This window comes from Triticum dicoccoides, chromosome 5A (assembly GCF_002162155.2).
Source record: "Triticum dicoccoides isolate Atlit2015 ecotype Zavitan chromosome 5A, WEW_v2.0, whole genome shotgun sequence".
NCBI classification, from domain to species: domain Eukaryota; kingdom Viridiplantae; phylum Streptophyta; class Magnoliopsida; order Poales; family Poaceae; genus Triticum; species Triticum dicoccoides.
In genome coordinates this window covers 348,805,204-348,820,334 of record NC_041388.1, presented here as the reverse complement: position 1 = coordinate 348,820,334, position 15,131 = coordinate 348,805,204, and the positions used below count along the sequence as shown (strand labels likewise).

Below are 15,131 nucleotides of genomic sequence, written 5' to 3'. Positions count from 1 at the left end.
TTATAAGAATGATCATGATGCCCTCATGTCCGTATTTTATTTTATCGACACCTCTATCTCTAAACATGTGGACATATTTTTCTTTATCGGCTTCCGCTTGAGGACAAGCGAGGTCTAAGCTTGGCGGAGTTGATACGTCCATTTTGCATCATGCTTTTATATCGATATTTATTGCATTATGGGTTGTTATTACACATTATGTCACAATACTTATGCCTATTATCTCTTATTTTACAAGGTTTACACAAAGAGGGACAATGCCGGCAGCTGGAATTCTGGGCCGGAAAAGGAGCAAATATTAGAGACCTATTCTGCGTAACTCCAAAAGTCCTGAAACTCCACGAAAGTCAGTTTGGGAATATATAAAAATATTGGGCGAAGAAAGTACCAGAGGGGGGCCACCCACCGTCCACGAGGGTGGGGGCGCGCCCTACCCCCCTGGGGGGGCCCTGCCTCGTGGGCCCCTTGGCAGGCCTCCGGTGCCCATCTTTTGAGATATGAAGTCTTTTACCCTGGAAAAAAATAAGGAGGAAGCTTTTGGGAGGAAGCGCCGCCGTCTCGAGGCGAAACCTTGGCGGAACCAATCTAGGGCTCCGGCGGAGCTGTTCTGCCGGGGAAACATCCCTCCGGGAGGGGGAAATCATCACCATCGATCCTCTCATCGGGAGGGGGTCAATCTCCATCAACATCTTCACCAGCACCATCTCCTCTCAAACCCTAGTTCATCTCTTGTATCCAATCTTTGTCCCAAAACCTCATATTGGTACCTGTGGGTTGCTAGTAGTGTTGATTACTCCTTGTAGTTGATGCTAGTTGGTTTATTTGGTGGAAGATCATATGTTCAGATCCTTTATGCATATTAATACCCCTCTGATTATGAACATGAATATGATTTATGAGTAGTTACTTTTGTTCTCGAGGACATGTGAGAAGTCTTGCTATAAGTAGTCATGTGAATTTGGTATTCGTTTGATATTTTGATGAGATGTATGTTGTCTTTCCTCTAGTGGTGTTATGTGAACGTCGACTACATGAAACTTCACCATTATTTGGGTCTGGAGGAAGGCATTGGGAAGTAATAAGTAGATGATGGGTTGCTAGAGTGACAGAAGCTTAAACCCTAGTTTATGCGTTGCTTCGTAAGGGGCTGATTTGGATCCATATGTTTCATGCTATGGTTAGCTTTACCTTAATACTTCTTTTGTAGTTGCGGATGCTTACAAGAGGGATTAATCATAAGTTGGATGCTTGTACAAGTAAGGGCAGTACCCAAGCACCGGTCCACCCACATATCAAATTATCAAAGTAACGAACGCGAATCATATGAGCGTGATGAAAACTAGCTTGACGATAATTCTCATGTGTCCTCGGGAGCGCTTTCCTTTATATAAGAGTTTGTCCAGGCTTGTCCTTTGCTACAAAAAGGATTGGGCCACCTTGATGCACCTTATTTACTTTTACTACTCGCTACCCGTTACAAATTACCTTATCACAAAACTATGTGTTATCGATAATTTCAGTGCTTGCAGAGAATACCTTACTAAAAACTGCTTATCATTTCCTTCTGCTCCTCATTGGGTTCGACACTCTTACTTATTGAAAGGACTACGATAGATCCCCTATACTTGTGGGTCATTAGGGCTTATAATTTCGCCTCCCAACGTATTCACCTCAAGGGTGATGTCAACAATAATAACTCATGCTACCCATATCCAATTGGATATATGTGCCTAGATCTTTCCTCACCACATGATGCTTTCCAAAGGAGAAAAATAAAAGGGAATAGAGAGAAAAACTTTGACTCTTGCATGGAAGTAAATACATAAAAGTAAAAGGTCGGCCCTTCACAGAGGGAAGTAGAGGTTGCCATGCGCTTATTTGTTTGTATGCTCAACCCCTTAGTGCAAAAGAACGTCACATTATATTGCCCCTTATGATAGCAACCTTTATTATGCAGTCTGTCGCTTTTATTCTTTGCCATCACAAGTTTGTACAACGCTCAATTTTCTCTTACACTAAATGATCTAACACTTTTAGAACCAATTTTTATTACCTTATTGCACCGATGACAACTTACTTGAAGGATCTTGCTCAATCCATAGATAGGTATGGTGGACTCTTGAAAATAAGATTTGGGTTTAAGGGTTTTTGGATGCACAAGTAGTATCTCTACTTGGTGCGGAATTTTTGGCTAGCAAAGATGTGGGGCAAGCACCACATGTTGAAGGATCTATGACAATATAACTTCTATGTGAATATGAACAAACATAAACCATTACGTTGTCTTCCTTGTCCAATGTCAAAAATTTTGGCATATAATATTTTGATGGGGGCTCACAATCACAAAATACTTCCAAGATAGTGTATTTGCATGTGAAAGTTCTCTTCCTTATACTAATTATTCAAGAATTGCTTGTATGACCAATATTGTGATTTTCAAGCTTCAAAAGATTTCCCTTCCGAAACCCAATGTGAAGCTACCACTAGGCATGATATGAACATGTAATTTCAACTTCATGATCTTCAATTCATTCAACAATTTACTCATAGGATATAAGTGAAGCACAAGAGTTAATGACAAGCTACTCCAAAAAGATATAAGTGAAGATCAAGCGAGTAGTTAAGTAAATAGGTAGCTATTTGAGGACTCTCTCTTATTTAAAAGTTTCAGATCTAAGTATTTTATTAAAACAACAAGCAAAACAAAATAAAATTACTTTCCAAGCATAGCACACATCATGTGAAGAAGCAAAAACTTAGGCTCAACCGATACTCATCGATAATTGTTGTACAAGAAAGGTGGGATGCCTAATGGGGCATCCCCAAGCTTAGATGCTTGAGACTTCTTAAATAATATCTTGGGGTGCCTTGGGCATCCCCAAGCTTGAGCTTTTGTGTCTCCTTAATTCCTTTTATATCATGGTTTCCCTAAATCTTAAAAACTTTATCCACACAAAACTCAACAAGAACTCGTGAGATAAGTTAGTATAAACCAATGTAAAAACCTTATCATTTATCTACTGTAGCAAATCACTAAAATTATTATTCAACATTGCATACTAAATTCCTCTGCATATTTAATACTCCTATCCTCAAATAGAATCATTAAACAAGCAAACATATGCTAGAAGCGTTATCCACAAAGTGACTTTTTAATTGACACCCACTAGTGGTCAGTTTCTTCTTCCAAGTTGGCTGGACCAGGTACCACATTTACCATAGGATATGCTTATCTGATGAGGTCCCTCGAGTCATCTCTGCCACTTAGAATTGCTTATGACCTGTTCTTAAATGCTCTTCAAAGTACTCAAGCTTCAAACTCCTTGCTAACCGATAAAAGGAATCAAGCTTAAAGGACTATATGACTAGCTCTTCCACATCCTCACCACCATTCATAAGGCTATACAAACAATGCAAACATAACAACAATCTGCCAAAATAGTACAGTCAGTAAAGAATGCAAGAGTATCAATAATTATTTAACTCCAAAAATTATGAAAATTTACCATACTATAGAAAATTTATCAGAGCTTATTGTGTAAAAAATTTCAACATTTTATCACATCTGACTTTTCTAGAGAATTTTTGCAACAACGATAAACTTTCTGTTTTGAAACAGCAACATGTATACTTGCAAAATAAGCATGGCAAAGGCTATACTTGACATTTTTTTGAAATAAAAGATGCAAAACATTATTATAAATAACAGCAAGAAAATCCTAACAAAATAAAATGATGATCCAAGTAAAACTCATATCATGTGACGAATGAAAACATAGCTCCAAGTGAGGTTACCGATAATGTTGGAGACGAAAGAGGGGATGCCCCGGACTTAGTTTCTTGGATCTTCCTTGAATATTAACTTGGGGTGTCTTGGGAATCCCCAAGCTTAGGGTCTTGTCACTCCTTATTCTCCTCATATCGATGTCTCACCCAAAACTTGAAAACTTCAATCACACAAAACTTAACAAAACTTCGTGAGATAGGTTAGTATGATAAAGAGCAAACCGTTTCACTTTGGTACTGTCAAAGACAAGATCCATAATTTTTCTCACACAATGCCTACTGTACCATATCATTTCCACAATTTATATTGAGCAATATAAGCCATAGAAGCTAGAAAACAAGCAAACTATGCATTGAAAACAGAATGTGTCAAAAACAGAACAGTCTGTAGTAATCTGTACTCCAACCATACTTATGCTACTCCAATTTTTTTGAAAAATTAGGACAACCTGGGAAATTTGTCTATTAATCTTTTGCAAAAAGAATTAGTATTTTATCACGTTCTGTTAAAAATAAGAATTATTTTGCTGATCGCAAAAGTTTCTATTTTTCATCAAGATCAAATCAATTATCACCATAGACCATCCCAAAGGTCTTACTTGGCACTTTATCGAAACAAAAGCTATAAAACATGATTACTATAGTAGCATAATCATGTGAACACACAAAAATAGGGGGTAAAAGTGTTGAGTTGTCTCCCAACAAGCGCTTTTCTTTAATGCCTTTTAGCTAGGCATGATGAGTTCAATGATGCTCGCATAAAACATAAGGATTGAAACATAAAGAGAGCATCATGAATCACATGTCAAGCACATTTAAGTCTAACCCACTTCCTATGCATAGGGATTTTGTGAGCAAACAATTTATGGGAACACGAATCAACTAGCATAGGAAGGCAAAACAAGCACAATTTCAAGATTTTCAACACATAGAGAGGAAACTTGATATTATTGCAATTCCTGCAAGCATAAGTTCCTCCCTCATAATAATTTTTCAGTAGCATCATGAAGAAATTCAACAATATGACCATCACATAAAGCATTCTTTTCATGACACAAAAGCATAGAAAATTTATTATTCTCCCCATAAGTAAATTTCTTCTCATCAATAGTAGTGGGAGCAATCTCAGCAAAATGACTATCATGAGAGTGAAAATTAAAATTATGATGACAAGTTTCGTGGTTATCATTATTCTTTATAGCATACATGTCATCACCATAATCATCATAGATAGCAACTTTGTTATCATAGTCAATTGAAGCCTCATCCAAAATGGTGGATTCATCACTAAATAAAGTCATGACCTCTCCAAATCCACTTTCATCATTATAATTATCATAAATAGGAGACATGCAATCATTATAATAAATTTTCTCATCAAAACTTAGGGAACTAAAAATATCATCTTCATCAAACATGGCATCCCCAAGCTTATGGCTTTGCATATCATTAGCATCATGGATATTCAAAGAATTCATACTAACAACATTGCAATCATGCTCATCATTTATACCAAACATTATATTGAATTCTTCTTCTATCAATTGAGCACAATTTTCCTTTCCATCATTTTCACGAAATATATTATAAAGATGATCAATAATATGATGCAACTTCAACTCCATTTTTATGTAGTTTTCTTTTATAAACCAAACTAGTGATAAAACAAGAAACTAAAAGATTTGATTGCAAGATCTAAAGATATACCTTGAAGCACTCACCTCCCCAGCAACGGCGCCAGAAAAGAGCTTCCTTGATGGGATGTGAGTGCCACTTACCTAGCCTCCCCGGCAACGGCGCCAGAAAAGAGCTTGATGTCTACTACGCAACTTTATTCTTATAGACACGTGTTGGGCCTCCAAGCGCAGAGTTTTGTAGGACAATAGCAATTTTCCATAAAGTGGATGACCTAAGGTTTATCAAGCTGTGGGAGGCGTAGGATGAAGATGGTCTCCCTCAAACAACCCTACAATCAAATACAAGAAATCTCTTGTGTCCCCAACATACCCAATACAATGGCAATTTGCATAGGTGCACTAGTTCGGTGAAGAGATGGTGATCAAAGTGTAATATGGATGGTAGAAATATATTTTTATAATCTAAATACATAAAAACAACAACGTAGCAAATAGTAAACGGGCACAAAAACGGTATTGCAATGCTTGAAAATGAGGCCTAGGGTCCGTACTTTCGCTAGTGCAACCTCTCAACAATGCTAATATAATTGGATCATATAACCATCCCTCAACGTGCGATGAAAAATCACTCCAAAGTTCATATCTAGCGGAGAACATAAGAACAAATTGTTTGTAGGGTATGAAACCACCTCGAAGTTATTCTTTCTGATCGATCTATCCAAGAGTTCGTACTAAAATAACACCAAATAATTTCAGATTCATAATACTCAATCCAACACAAAGAACTTCAAAGAGTGCCCAAGATTTCTACCGGAGAAACAAAAGACGAGAACATGCATCAACCCCCATGCATAGATTACCCCAATGTCACCGCGGGAATCCGCGAGTTGAGTGCCAAAACACATATCAAGTGAATCAATATGATACCCCATTGTCACCACGAGTATTCATATGCAAGACATATATCAAGTGCACTCAAATCCATAAAAGTATTCAATCCGATAACAACGAAATCTCGAAGGGAAAAACTCAATTCATCACAACAAGATAGAGAGGAGAAAACACCATATGATCCGACTATATTAACAAAGCCCGTGATACATCAAGATCGTGACATCTCAAGAACATGAGAGAGAGAGAGAGAGAGAGATTAAACACATAGCTACTGGTATAAACCCTCATCCCCGAGGGTGAATTACTCCCTCCTCATGGTGGTGGCCGCCGGGATGATGAAGATGGCCACTGATGATGATTCCTCCCTCCGATAGAGTGCCGAAACGGGGTCTAGATTGATTTTCGGTGGCTACAGAGCCTTGCGGCGGCGGAACTTCTCATCTAGGGTTACCCCCGATGGTTTTGGAATATTTGGAAATTTATAGGGTGAAGAGGTGGTGTGGGAGGCCACCGAGGTGGGCACAACCCACCTGGACGCGCCTGGGCCTCTAGGCACACCCTGGTGGGTTGTCCCCCCCCCCCGGGGCACCCCCAGGTACTACTCTGGCCCACTGGTGGTCTTCTGGTTCATAAAAAAATCCACAAAAATTTTCACGGTGTTTGGACTCCATTTGATATTGATTTCCTGCGATGTAAAAAAACAAAAAACAACAACCGACACTGGGCACTGGGTCAATAGATTAGTCCCAAAAAATGATATAAAGTTGCTATAAAATGATTGTAAAACATCCAAGAATGATAATATATTAGCATGAATACTTCATAAATTATAGATACGTTGGAGACGTATCAGCATCCCCAAGCTTAATTTCTACTCGTCCTCAAGTAGGTAAATGATAAAAGAAATAATTTATGAAGTGTGAATGCTAGCAAAGTGCACACGTTTGATCAATGACAATTTCAATCACTTTTCCTAGCATCATAACAACAATTCTTTCTTATAAAACTTCTCATGTTAAAGTAGCAACTAATTCACATGTTAAGGAGGTGTCACGGCGACGATGTAATCGGCTTTTATGGTCGGTGATGGATTTGAGAACTGGTCTTTTTTAAGAGGAGATGTCACGGCGACAACATAATCAGCTTTATGGTCGGTGATGGATTTGAGAACTAGTCTTTATAAGAAGAGATGCCACGACGACGACATCCTTGTGATGGACTTGTGTCCTCGGCTCCACCTTTGCGATGACATCTGCTCCATCGCCGATGTGGAGCTTGGGAGGTAGTCCAGAAGCGGATGCAGATAGTGGTCTACATCGACGACATCTGGAAGATGGATCATGTGTTGGGATCGTGGTTGGTGGTTAGCACGTATGGTTTCCTTCTCCGGCTCTTAGTCGTGCGGGGGTGTCAGATCTGGAGTTCGATGGCGTTTCATGGGTGCTACCCCGGCCAGATCTTTCAATGGCCTTTGGTAAATTACTTTGAAGGTACGCAAAGTTGCATATCAACCATGGAGCCGCATCGAGCTCGGGTGAAGAGGTGATTCGTCCCATTTTCCTTCGGTGGTGCCAGAGTCAGGTGACACACGTTGGAGGCATGCGCAAGGGGTTCATCAATATTGATTGTAATTTTCTTTTTTGACCGGCGATGCTTTGTGCAAAGGCTGGCATTTTGTTATCTTCTACTCCCTCCATTTCTAAATATAAGTCTTTGGAGAGAATCCACCATGGACCACATACAAAGCAAAATGAGTGAATCTATACTCTAAAATGCATATAGATACATATGTATGTGGTCCGTAGTGAAATCTCTATAAAGACTTATATTTAGGAACGGAGGGAGTAAATGAAAAGACAGTGCTTCAGCCGGTTTCTCAAAAGAAAAAACAATCCTGGATCCAAGCACGCTCACCGTCAATAGTATTATCTTTGGTTACAAAAAGTTTGCTAGCCAAACCTTACAATCAGATAAGAGCGAGTAGTTCGTTGAGCGTGAATATTATTTCCATGAACAGTTGTGTATGATGCACACAACTGTGTGTGTGCAATGTTGGTATCCATATAAACGGAAAAATTAAGACTAGAGTTCTCTGTAGTCACACACAGTTTATATGAGTGAAGGAAAGTACAAAATGGGAGTGTGATGAATATGATCTCAAATGCAACTAACTAGATATGCTTACACACATATATATAGCACCGATCAGAGGTTGGAGAACTCTCAGACTGCCGATTGGTTCGGTGCTCCTGTCACGCTTCCATGGACACAGACCTGTCGTCCTCCTCGCGAATGGCATTGATCATCCCGGCAACCTCCCTCATGGTCGGCGGCACCTCGCCGGGCGAGGCGTCGATGCACCTCATGGCGACCTGCAGCAGCCGCACCATCCGCTGCTCGCTGACGCCGTCGCGGGAGAGCAGCGCGCGGTCGAACACCTCGGCGGTCCACTCCTCCTGGATCACCGAGGTCACCCAGCGCGCCAGCTCCGCGCCGTCGCCCTGCGCCGCCGTGGCCTTCCCCGTGAGCAGCTCCAGCAGAAGCACGCCGAAGGCGCGCACGTCCGCGCGGAGGCCGGAGCTCCGGCTGCTGCCGACGGCGGCGGCCAGCGGCGGCGCGACGACGCCGTACTCGCTGATGCAGGGCTCCATGCCGGCCGTGAAGAGGATGTTGGTGGACTTGAGGGCACCGTGGGCGATGGCGCCTTCCGCCGCCGCCGCAGAGTCGATGGAGGAGGACGTGGAGGAGGCGTAGGAGCTCGCGCCGTCGCCGCGCATGGCGGCGTGTAAGAAGGCCATGCCGTCGGCCACCTTTGTAGCAATGTGAAGGCGCGCCGGCCAGTCAAGGGGGGCCTGGCTGCTCTCTATAGAGCCTGCAAATAATCATCGAGAAGAACATCGTTATTTTCTTCGCTCGGAATAACATTTTACTACGAACTAATGCTCGAGGTAGCATAATCTTACAAGAACTAATGCACGATGAAAGAATCAGGAAATGTTTATCTTCTGGAAGAATTCATAAAAGTTGGCATGTGTTAGCAGATTGTTCATGACGATTGCTACAAAAATGTGCATGAGGGCAACTAGCCACAAGATTGCCCATATGATATTCTCTAATTTGTACTACAACTCAACTATATATATGTCTGCCCCCGCAAAAAAGAAAACTGTATATATGTCTGCATTCCATACAAGAAATAAGTCACTTCGAATTGGTGAATTCTTGGCGTTTCTTTCCTAAAAGAAATTCGAATTTCCAACTTTCAGACCATACATCCAGTGAACGGATCTAATCTCTTCTTTCGTGTACAAAATTATCTTAATTTTGGATAATATGATGTTCCAAGTGTTGAAACTTTCTTGTTTGAATCTATGTGATGTGGAGCAGATTGTATTTTCTCTTCTCTGACATTATATTGTAACGAGAGGAGCGAAGGGGCATACCGTGGAGTAGCCTGTGGAGGCTGCCGTTGCTCTGGAACTCGTAGACCACCAGCTTCTCCTGCGCGGCGCAGTAGAATGCAAGCGGCGGCAGGACGGCCGGGTGCCTCGCGCGCGCGACCCGCTCCATCCGCCGCCGGAACTCGTCGTCGCTCACCGACGCGTCCTTCACCCGCTTCACCGCCAGCGCCGCCCCGCCGGGCACCGCCACCTTGTACGAGCTCCCGTACCGCCCGCGCCCCAGCAGCTCCGCGGGAGACTTGAGCAGGTCCTCGAACCGCAGGTCCTTGGCCGCCGCGGCCGCCGCCGTCGACGTGACCGAGGCCGTGCCCGAACGCCGCAGCACCACCAGCGACGTCGACGCCGCGCCCTTGCGCGCCGGGCTCCGCTCCGCCGAAGCCGGCAGCGAGTAGGCCGACGCCGACTTGCTTGTCGTCGTCGTCGTCGGGTTGCTGCTGTCGAACATGTCCTTGCCAACCATGGCCTTCTTTCCCAGCTTGTTCCTCTTCCTGGAGCAGAGCTTGTACACGACGAATGCCACGATGACGGCGCCGAGGAGGACGTACCCGAGGTACATGAGGATCCTTCGCATCTTCTTTGATTTGCTCTCCCCGGAGGGACACGGGGAGAACACGGGCTCTCCGCACATGCCGGCGGCGTTGGCCGCGTAGCTGTCGTCGCGGAAGCGTCCGGTCTTCTTGGGGATAGGTCCGGTGAGGTTGTTGTTGGACACGTTGAAGGTCTCGAACTTGTCGAGGTCGAAATCAGGAATGGTGCCTTGGAGGTGGTTGTCGTTGGCGTTGAACCTTATGAGGCCGCGGACGCCGCTGAGGCCGGCGGGGATCTCGCCGGAGAAGTCGTTCCTGGAGACGTCGAGCACGTGGAGCTTCCTGAGGTTGCCAAGGGAGCTCGGCAGGGCGCCGGAGAGCTGGTTGCGGTCGACGTAGAGGTGGGTGAGGCCCGAGCAGGCCGAGACGCCCGCGGGGAGGCCGCCGCGCAGCGTGTTGTTCTGCAGGCTCACCACGCGGAGCGCCGGCGCGGCGCAGAGCAACTCCGCGTCGATGGTGCCGCTGAGACCCAGGGACTGGAGATCGATAACCTTGATCAGGCCGGCGTTGCTCGCGCCGTTCTCGAAGCACTTGACGGTCCCTCCCCACTTCGAGTCGCTGCCGTTGCGGCCGCCGGTGCCGTCGCAGGGGTCGGTCGACGCGTCCCAGCCGAAGTCGCCCGCCGTCTTCTGGTCGCCACCGGCGAGCTTGGTCAGGAAATCGACGAGGGAGTCCAGCACATCGTCGTCCTCCTTACCTCGAACCCCACACGAGCAGCACACCAGTAAGGCCACTATGACGGCAGCAGCCACGGCAGGAATCCTCCCCATGATGTGATGAAGATCGAGCACAGCTCACTGAACCCCGGTATGCTGGACTGAGAGCTCTGTGATTTCTTGACGTGAATTAAGGAGCCCGGGATATGGCTGCATGCATGGCGCTGGCTGGCACGCACGGGTCGTTGCAGCTGCAAGCGGACAAAGGCGGCGAACTTTTCAAAGGCCGGTGTGCGTTTGGCGCGTGTGCTGTGGCCAGGGAACAAGGTGGAGGCGCCAGATGCCGGCCGGGAGGGACTCTTCTCCATCCGCGTCAGCCGGCCGGCCGGGGCGACGGCACGAATAGGTCGTTCGGAACACGGCGCACGTCTCGATCATGGAGTCTGCCACACGGGGAATCTCTCCGTTTGGTGGACTGAACAGAGATCTCATTTGACTCAGTGCTAATTTGGAACACATGTGTCTTGAGCTGTTGCTGGAATGATGACTTGGTATTTTGCCTGCGTCGTGGAAAATGACCGTGTTGGCTGATTGATCGGCCGATCTGTTGTTGGTGCTTTTGCCATGGCTAGACCCAGAGTGACATGTGGAATCAGCCAAACGATTACTGGCGGCTGTTGCTTCTTCGCTAATTACAGTTACATCTTACGTGGTACGTAACAAATTTGTTTGCTCTATCAGAATTTTACAATAGCAGGGGGAACGCAAGTAAGCACCCGTGGAAATTCATCATATCATGGGCTTTAGTGTCTTGTTCACTCTCTTCGCCCGCCAAAGTCTTATATATAACAAAAAGAATATTTGAGTACTTGTGCGGAATTTTGTTCCGATGTCTAGGGTTCGCCCCGGTGACATCTGCAAAAGTGTGTTTGCTAAATATTAGGTGCCTCAAATTTCGCTCGCGTCAGTCGATTTCGCACGAGACTGAAGACCGAGGCGGCGTGACGAGCGCCAGCGAGGAACGCCCACCTAGGGGCAACCGAGTCATGACCTCGCCGGAGATGGGGATGCGCTAGGAGCGGCAGAGGGTTGTGACGTCCCAGACAGAGACGAGGAAGAGGGCCGACTGGTGTGGGAAGGGAAAGGGGGGTACGAAGAGTCGTCGTCGACGCTAGAAAAGGAGGGGAGTGGGTTAGTGGGATGGATAGGGCGACAACAATACATGTGAGGGCAGGGTGGTGAGGTGTGTGGGATAGTGCCGACAACCGCGGTGGGGGAGCGCGGGCGGGAGCAAGTTGTTAGGGCTGGGTAGGTCGAAGGCTCGGAGGAAAATAAATCACGCCAGGGGAGGTGAAATTTGTTGGGGAAGAAAATGTCTTAAGGAAGAACAAACATATCTCTCGTTGTTTCTCACATGACTCGAGTGATGGCAAAATTATATTTCAGCCACATAAGGGATAGACACTACAAAAGGCTCATGTAGGTAACGCTAAGACATCTTTAGATGGTTAGGAGGACGGTGGTGTCGCCAGCCCACCAGAGTTCAAGTCCTAGACTTGACGTTGGTGCTCGTATTATTTCTGGTTTTATTTCAGACTTCGGTGATGTTCGTTCAGCGGGAGAAGACGTTCCCGTCGACTGCGAGGCGTCTGTGGTGACTTCATAAAATCTCAAGATGTTATGCTGATGACCCACAAGTACAGGGGATGGATCGTAGACCTCTCGATAATTAAGAGTGTCGATCCAACGAGCAGCAGAATAAAATGATAAGTGTTTTTAGCAAGGTATTTTCTGCAGGCACTGAAATTATCGATAACAGATAGTTTGGTAGTAAGATAACCCGTAACGGGTAACGAGTAACAAGTGTAGCAAATGTGCAGCAAGGTGACCCAATCCTTTTGGTAGCAAAGGATAAACCTAGACGAACTCTTATGTAAAGCAAAGCTGAAAGAGTCAATATGGTTGACTAGAGAGGGGTGAATAAGCAACTACCAAAATTTAACTTTTCTTAACAAATTAGGGTTAGCAACAAATAGGTTGTCTAGATGTGCAACTAGGTGAGCAACCTATATGATGCTAGCAATGACAACTACAATAGCAAGCAAATGATACAACACTACAATAGCTTGCACAAAATAAAGGTAAGAGATAACCACAAGTGGAGCCGGTGGAGACGAGGATGTGTTACCGAAGTTCCTTCCCTTTGAGGGGTACGTCTTTGTTGGAGCGGTGTGGAGGCACAATGCTCCCTAAGAAGCCACTAGGGCCACCGTATTCTCCTCACGCCCTCACACAATGTGAGATGCCATGATTCCACTAGTGGTGCCCTTGAAGGCGGCAACCGAACCTTTACAAACAAGGTTGGGGCATTCTCCACAACTTGATTGGAGGCTCCCAAAAACACCACGGAGCTTCACCACAATGAAATGTGGCTCCGAGGTGACCTCGGCCGTCTAGGGTGCTCAAACACCCAAGAGTAGCAAGATTCGCAAGGGATTAGTGGGGGAAATCAAATTTCTCTTGGTGGAAGTGTAGATCCGGGCCTTCTCAACCAATCCCTAGAAAATCAACAAGTTTGATGGGCTAGGGAGAAAGATCAGGTGAAAATGAGTTTTGGAGCAACAATGAAATTAGGGTAGGAAGAGGTGAATCTTCTTGGGGAAGAAGACCCCCTTTTATAGTGGGGGGGGGGGTAAATCCAACCGTTATACATCTCATAGCCCGCAGATGAGCGGTACTACCGCTCCAGGAGCGGTACTACCGCTCCTTACAGGATACACAGGAGAAAGAAGAACAGGAGAGAAAAACAGAGGAATGGGCGGTGGTAGCCGCGGTAGTAGGAGCGGTACTACCGCTGCTACAATCGCCCATTTTCTGAGGACAAACGGGTAGCACGGTAGTCACCCAGAGACACCACCGTAGAACCCGACATAACAAATCAAGGTCCCAGCCACGAGCGGTAGTGCGAATGGCGGTTACAGCGGCACTATACCGCCTATAGGCGGTACTATCGCTACAGCCATCGGTACTACCGCTTGTGGCTCTTCTCCCCTACTCCGATGCAAACAGGGGACAACTCCAAGGAAATGATGGGTGCAAGAAAAGTGTGCGTGTTGATTCCACCCAAACCTTTCCGGTGCGAACCCCCTCTTGATAGTAGGGTTTTCCCTACGACTCAAGTCCAGCAGAAAAGAATCACAAGAAAGAAAACTGTCTTCTCTTGAAACTCTGAGGGACACGAATCGTCTTGTGCCATATGCTTGATAGTCTGAAAAGCTCAATGCACACAATTAGTCTACAAACATGTTGTCATCAATCACCAAAACCACTTAGGGAGAAATATGTCCTAACAATCTCCCCCTTTTTGGTGGATTCATGACAATGTGGGATTTGCACAAAGGATATAGCAAGAACAGGTGTGCAACCCCACAATCTACAAAATATAGACAGGCTCTACCTAGATGTGTGCACTATTTTAAATATGCTTTTGGAATGCAAAGTGCACACACATAGGATCCACACTCCCCCTATATTTTATAGACCAAACCATACTTGCATAGATAGAAGATGAAAGCATGCAAGTGATACTATGTGAGCATATGAATGAGAGAATAAACAAGATATATCTCACAAATGATTACTAACATAAAGTACTTGACATAGATAGATATAGATAGGATAGCTCATATGTGTCACACCATATGGTCTCGAACACATGGGACGAACACAAACCAAAGCAAATGAGTTCGAGCGAGGAAAGCAATTGCTGTTGGGGAACACAATATTTCAAAAGATTTCCTATGATCACGCAAGATCTATCTAGGAGATGCATAGCAACGAGTGGGGAGAGTGTGTCCATGTACCCTCGTAGACCGAAAGCAGAAGCGTTTAAGTAACACGCTTGATGTAGTCGAACGTCTTCGCGATCCAACTGATCAAGTACCAAACGCACGGCACCTCCGTGATCTGCACACGTTCAGCTTGGTGACGTCCCTTGAACTCTAGATCCATCTGAGGCCGAGGGAGAGTTTCGTCAGCACGGCGGCGTGTTGACGGAAATGATGAAGTTACTGACGCAGGGCTTCGCCTAAGCACTACGACAATATGACC

General features: G+C 45.1%; 1 protein-coding gene and 1 pseudogene across 1 annotated transcript; one reads left to right on the top strand and one right to left on the bottom strand.

Moving 5' to 3' along the window:
• Positions 1 to 8,561: 8,561 nt before the first annotated feature.
• On the top strand, positions 8,562 to 9,239 carry LOC119299521 (annotated as a pseudogene).
• A 65-nt stretch (positions 9,240 to 9,304) lies between these two features.
• On the bottom strand, positions 9,305 to 11,135 carry LOC119297321 (LRR receptor-like serine/threonine-protein kinase GSO1). Its single transcript, XM_037575161.1, has 3 exons — positions 10,236 to 11,135; positions 9,761 to 9,818; positions 9,305 to 9,375 (listed from the first exon to the last, which is right to left on the bottom strand). The coding sequence occupies exons 1-3, from the start codon at positions 11,133 to 11,135 to the stop codon at positions 9,305 to 9,307; spliced, it is 1,029 nt and encodes a 342-aa protein (XP_037431058.1).
• Positions 11,136 to 15,131: the final 3,996 nt, after the last annotated feature.

What these genes read in the sequence shown, in the direction of transcription:
- LOC119297321 (XM_037575161.1), bottom strand. Translation starts at nt 11,135, where the DNA reads ATGGGGAGGATTCCTGCCGTGGCTGCTGCCGTCATAGTGGCCTTACTG. An exon ending in AGCTGGGAAAGAAGGCCATG is followed by an intron (nt 9,819 to 10,235) that starts GTTGGCAAGGAC and finishes TGCGCCGCGCAG; the next exon opens with GAGAAGCTGGTGGTCTACGA. An exon ending in CCTCCACAGGCTACTCCACG is followed by an intron (nt 9,376 to 9,760) that starts GTATGCCCCTTC and finishes ACATTTTTGTAG; the next exon opens with CAATCGTCATGAACAATCTG.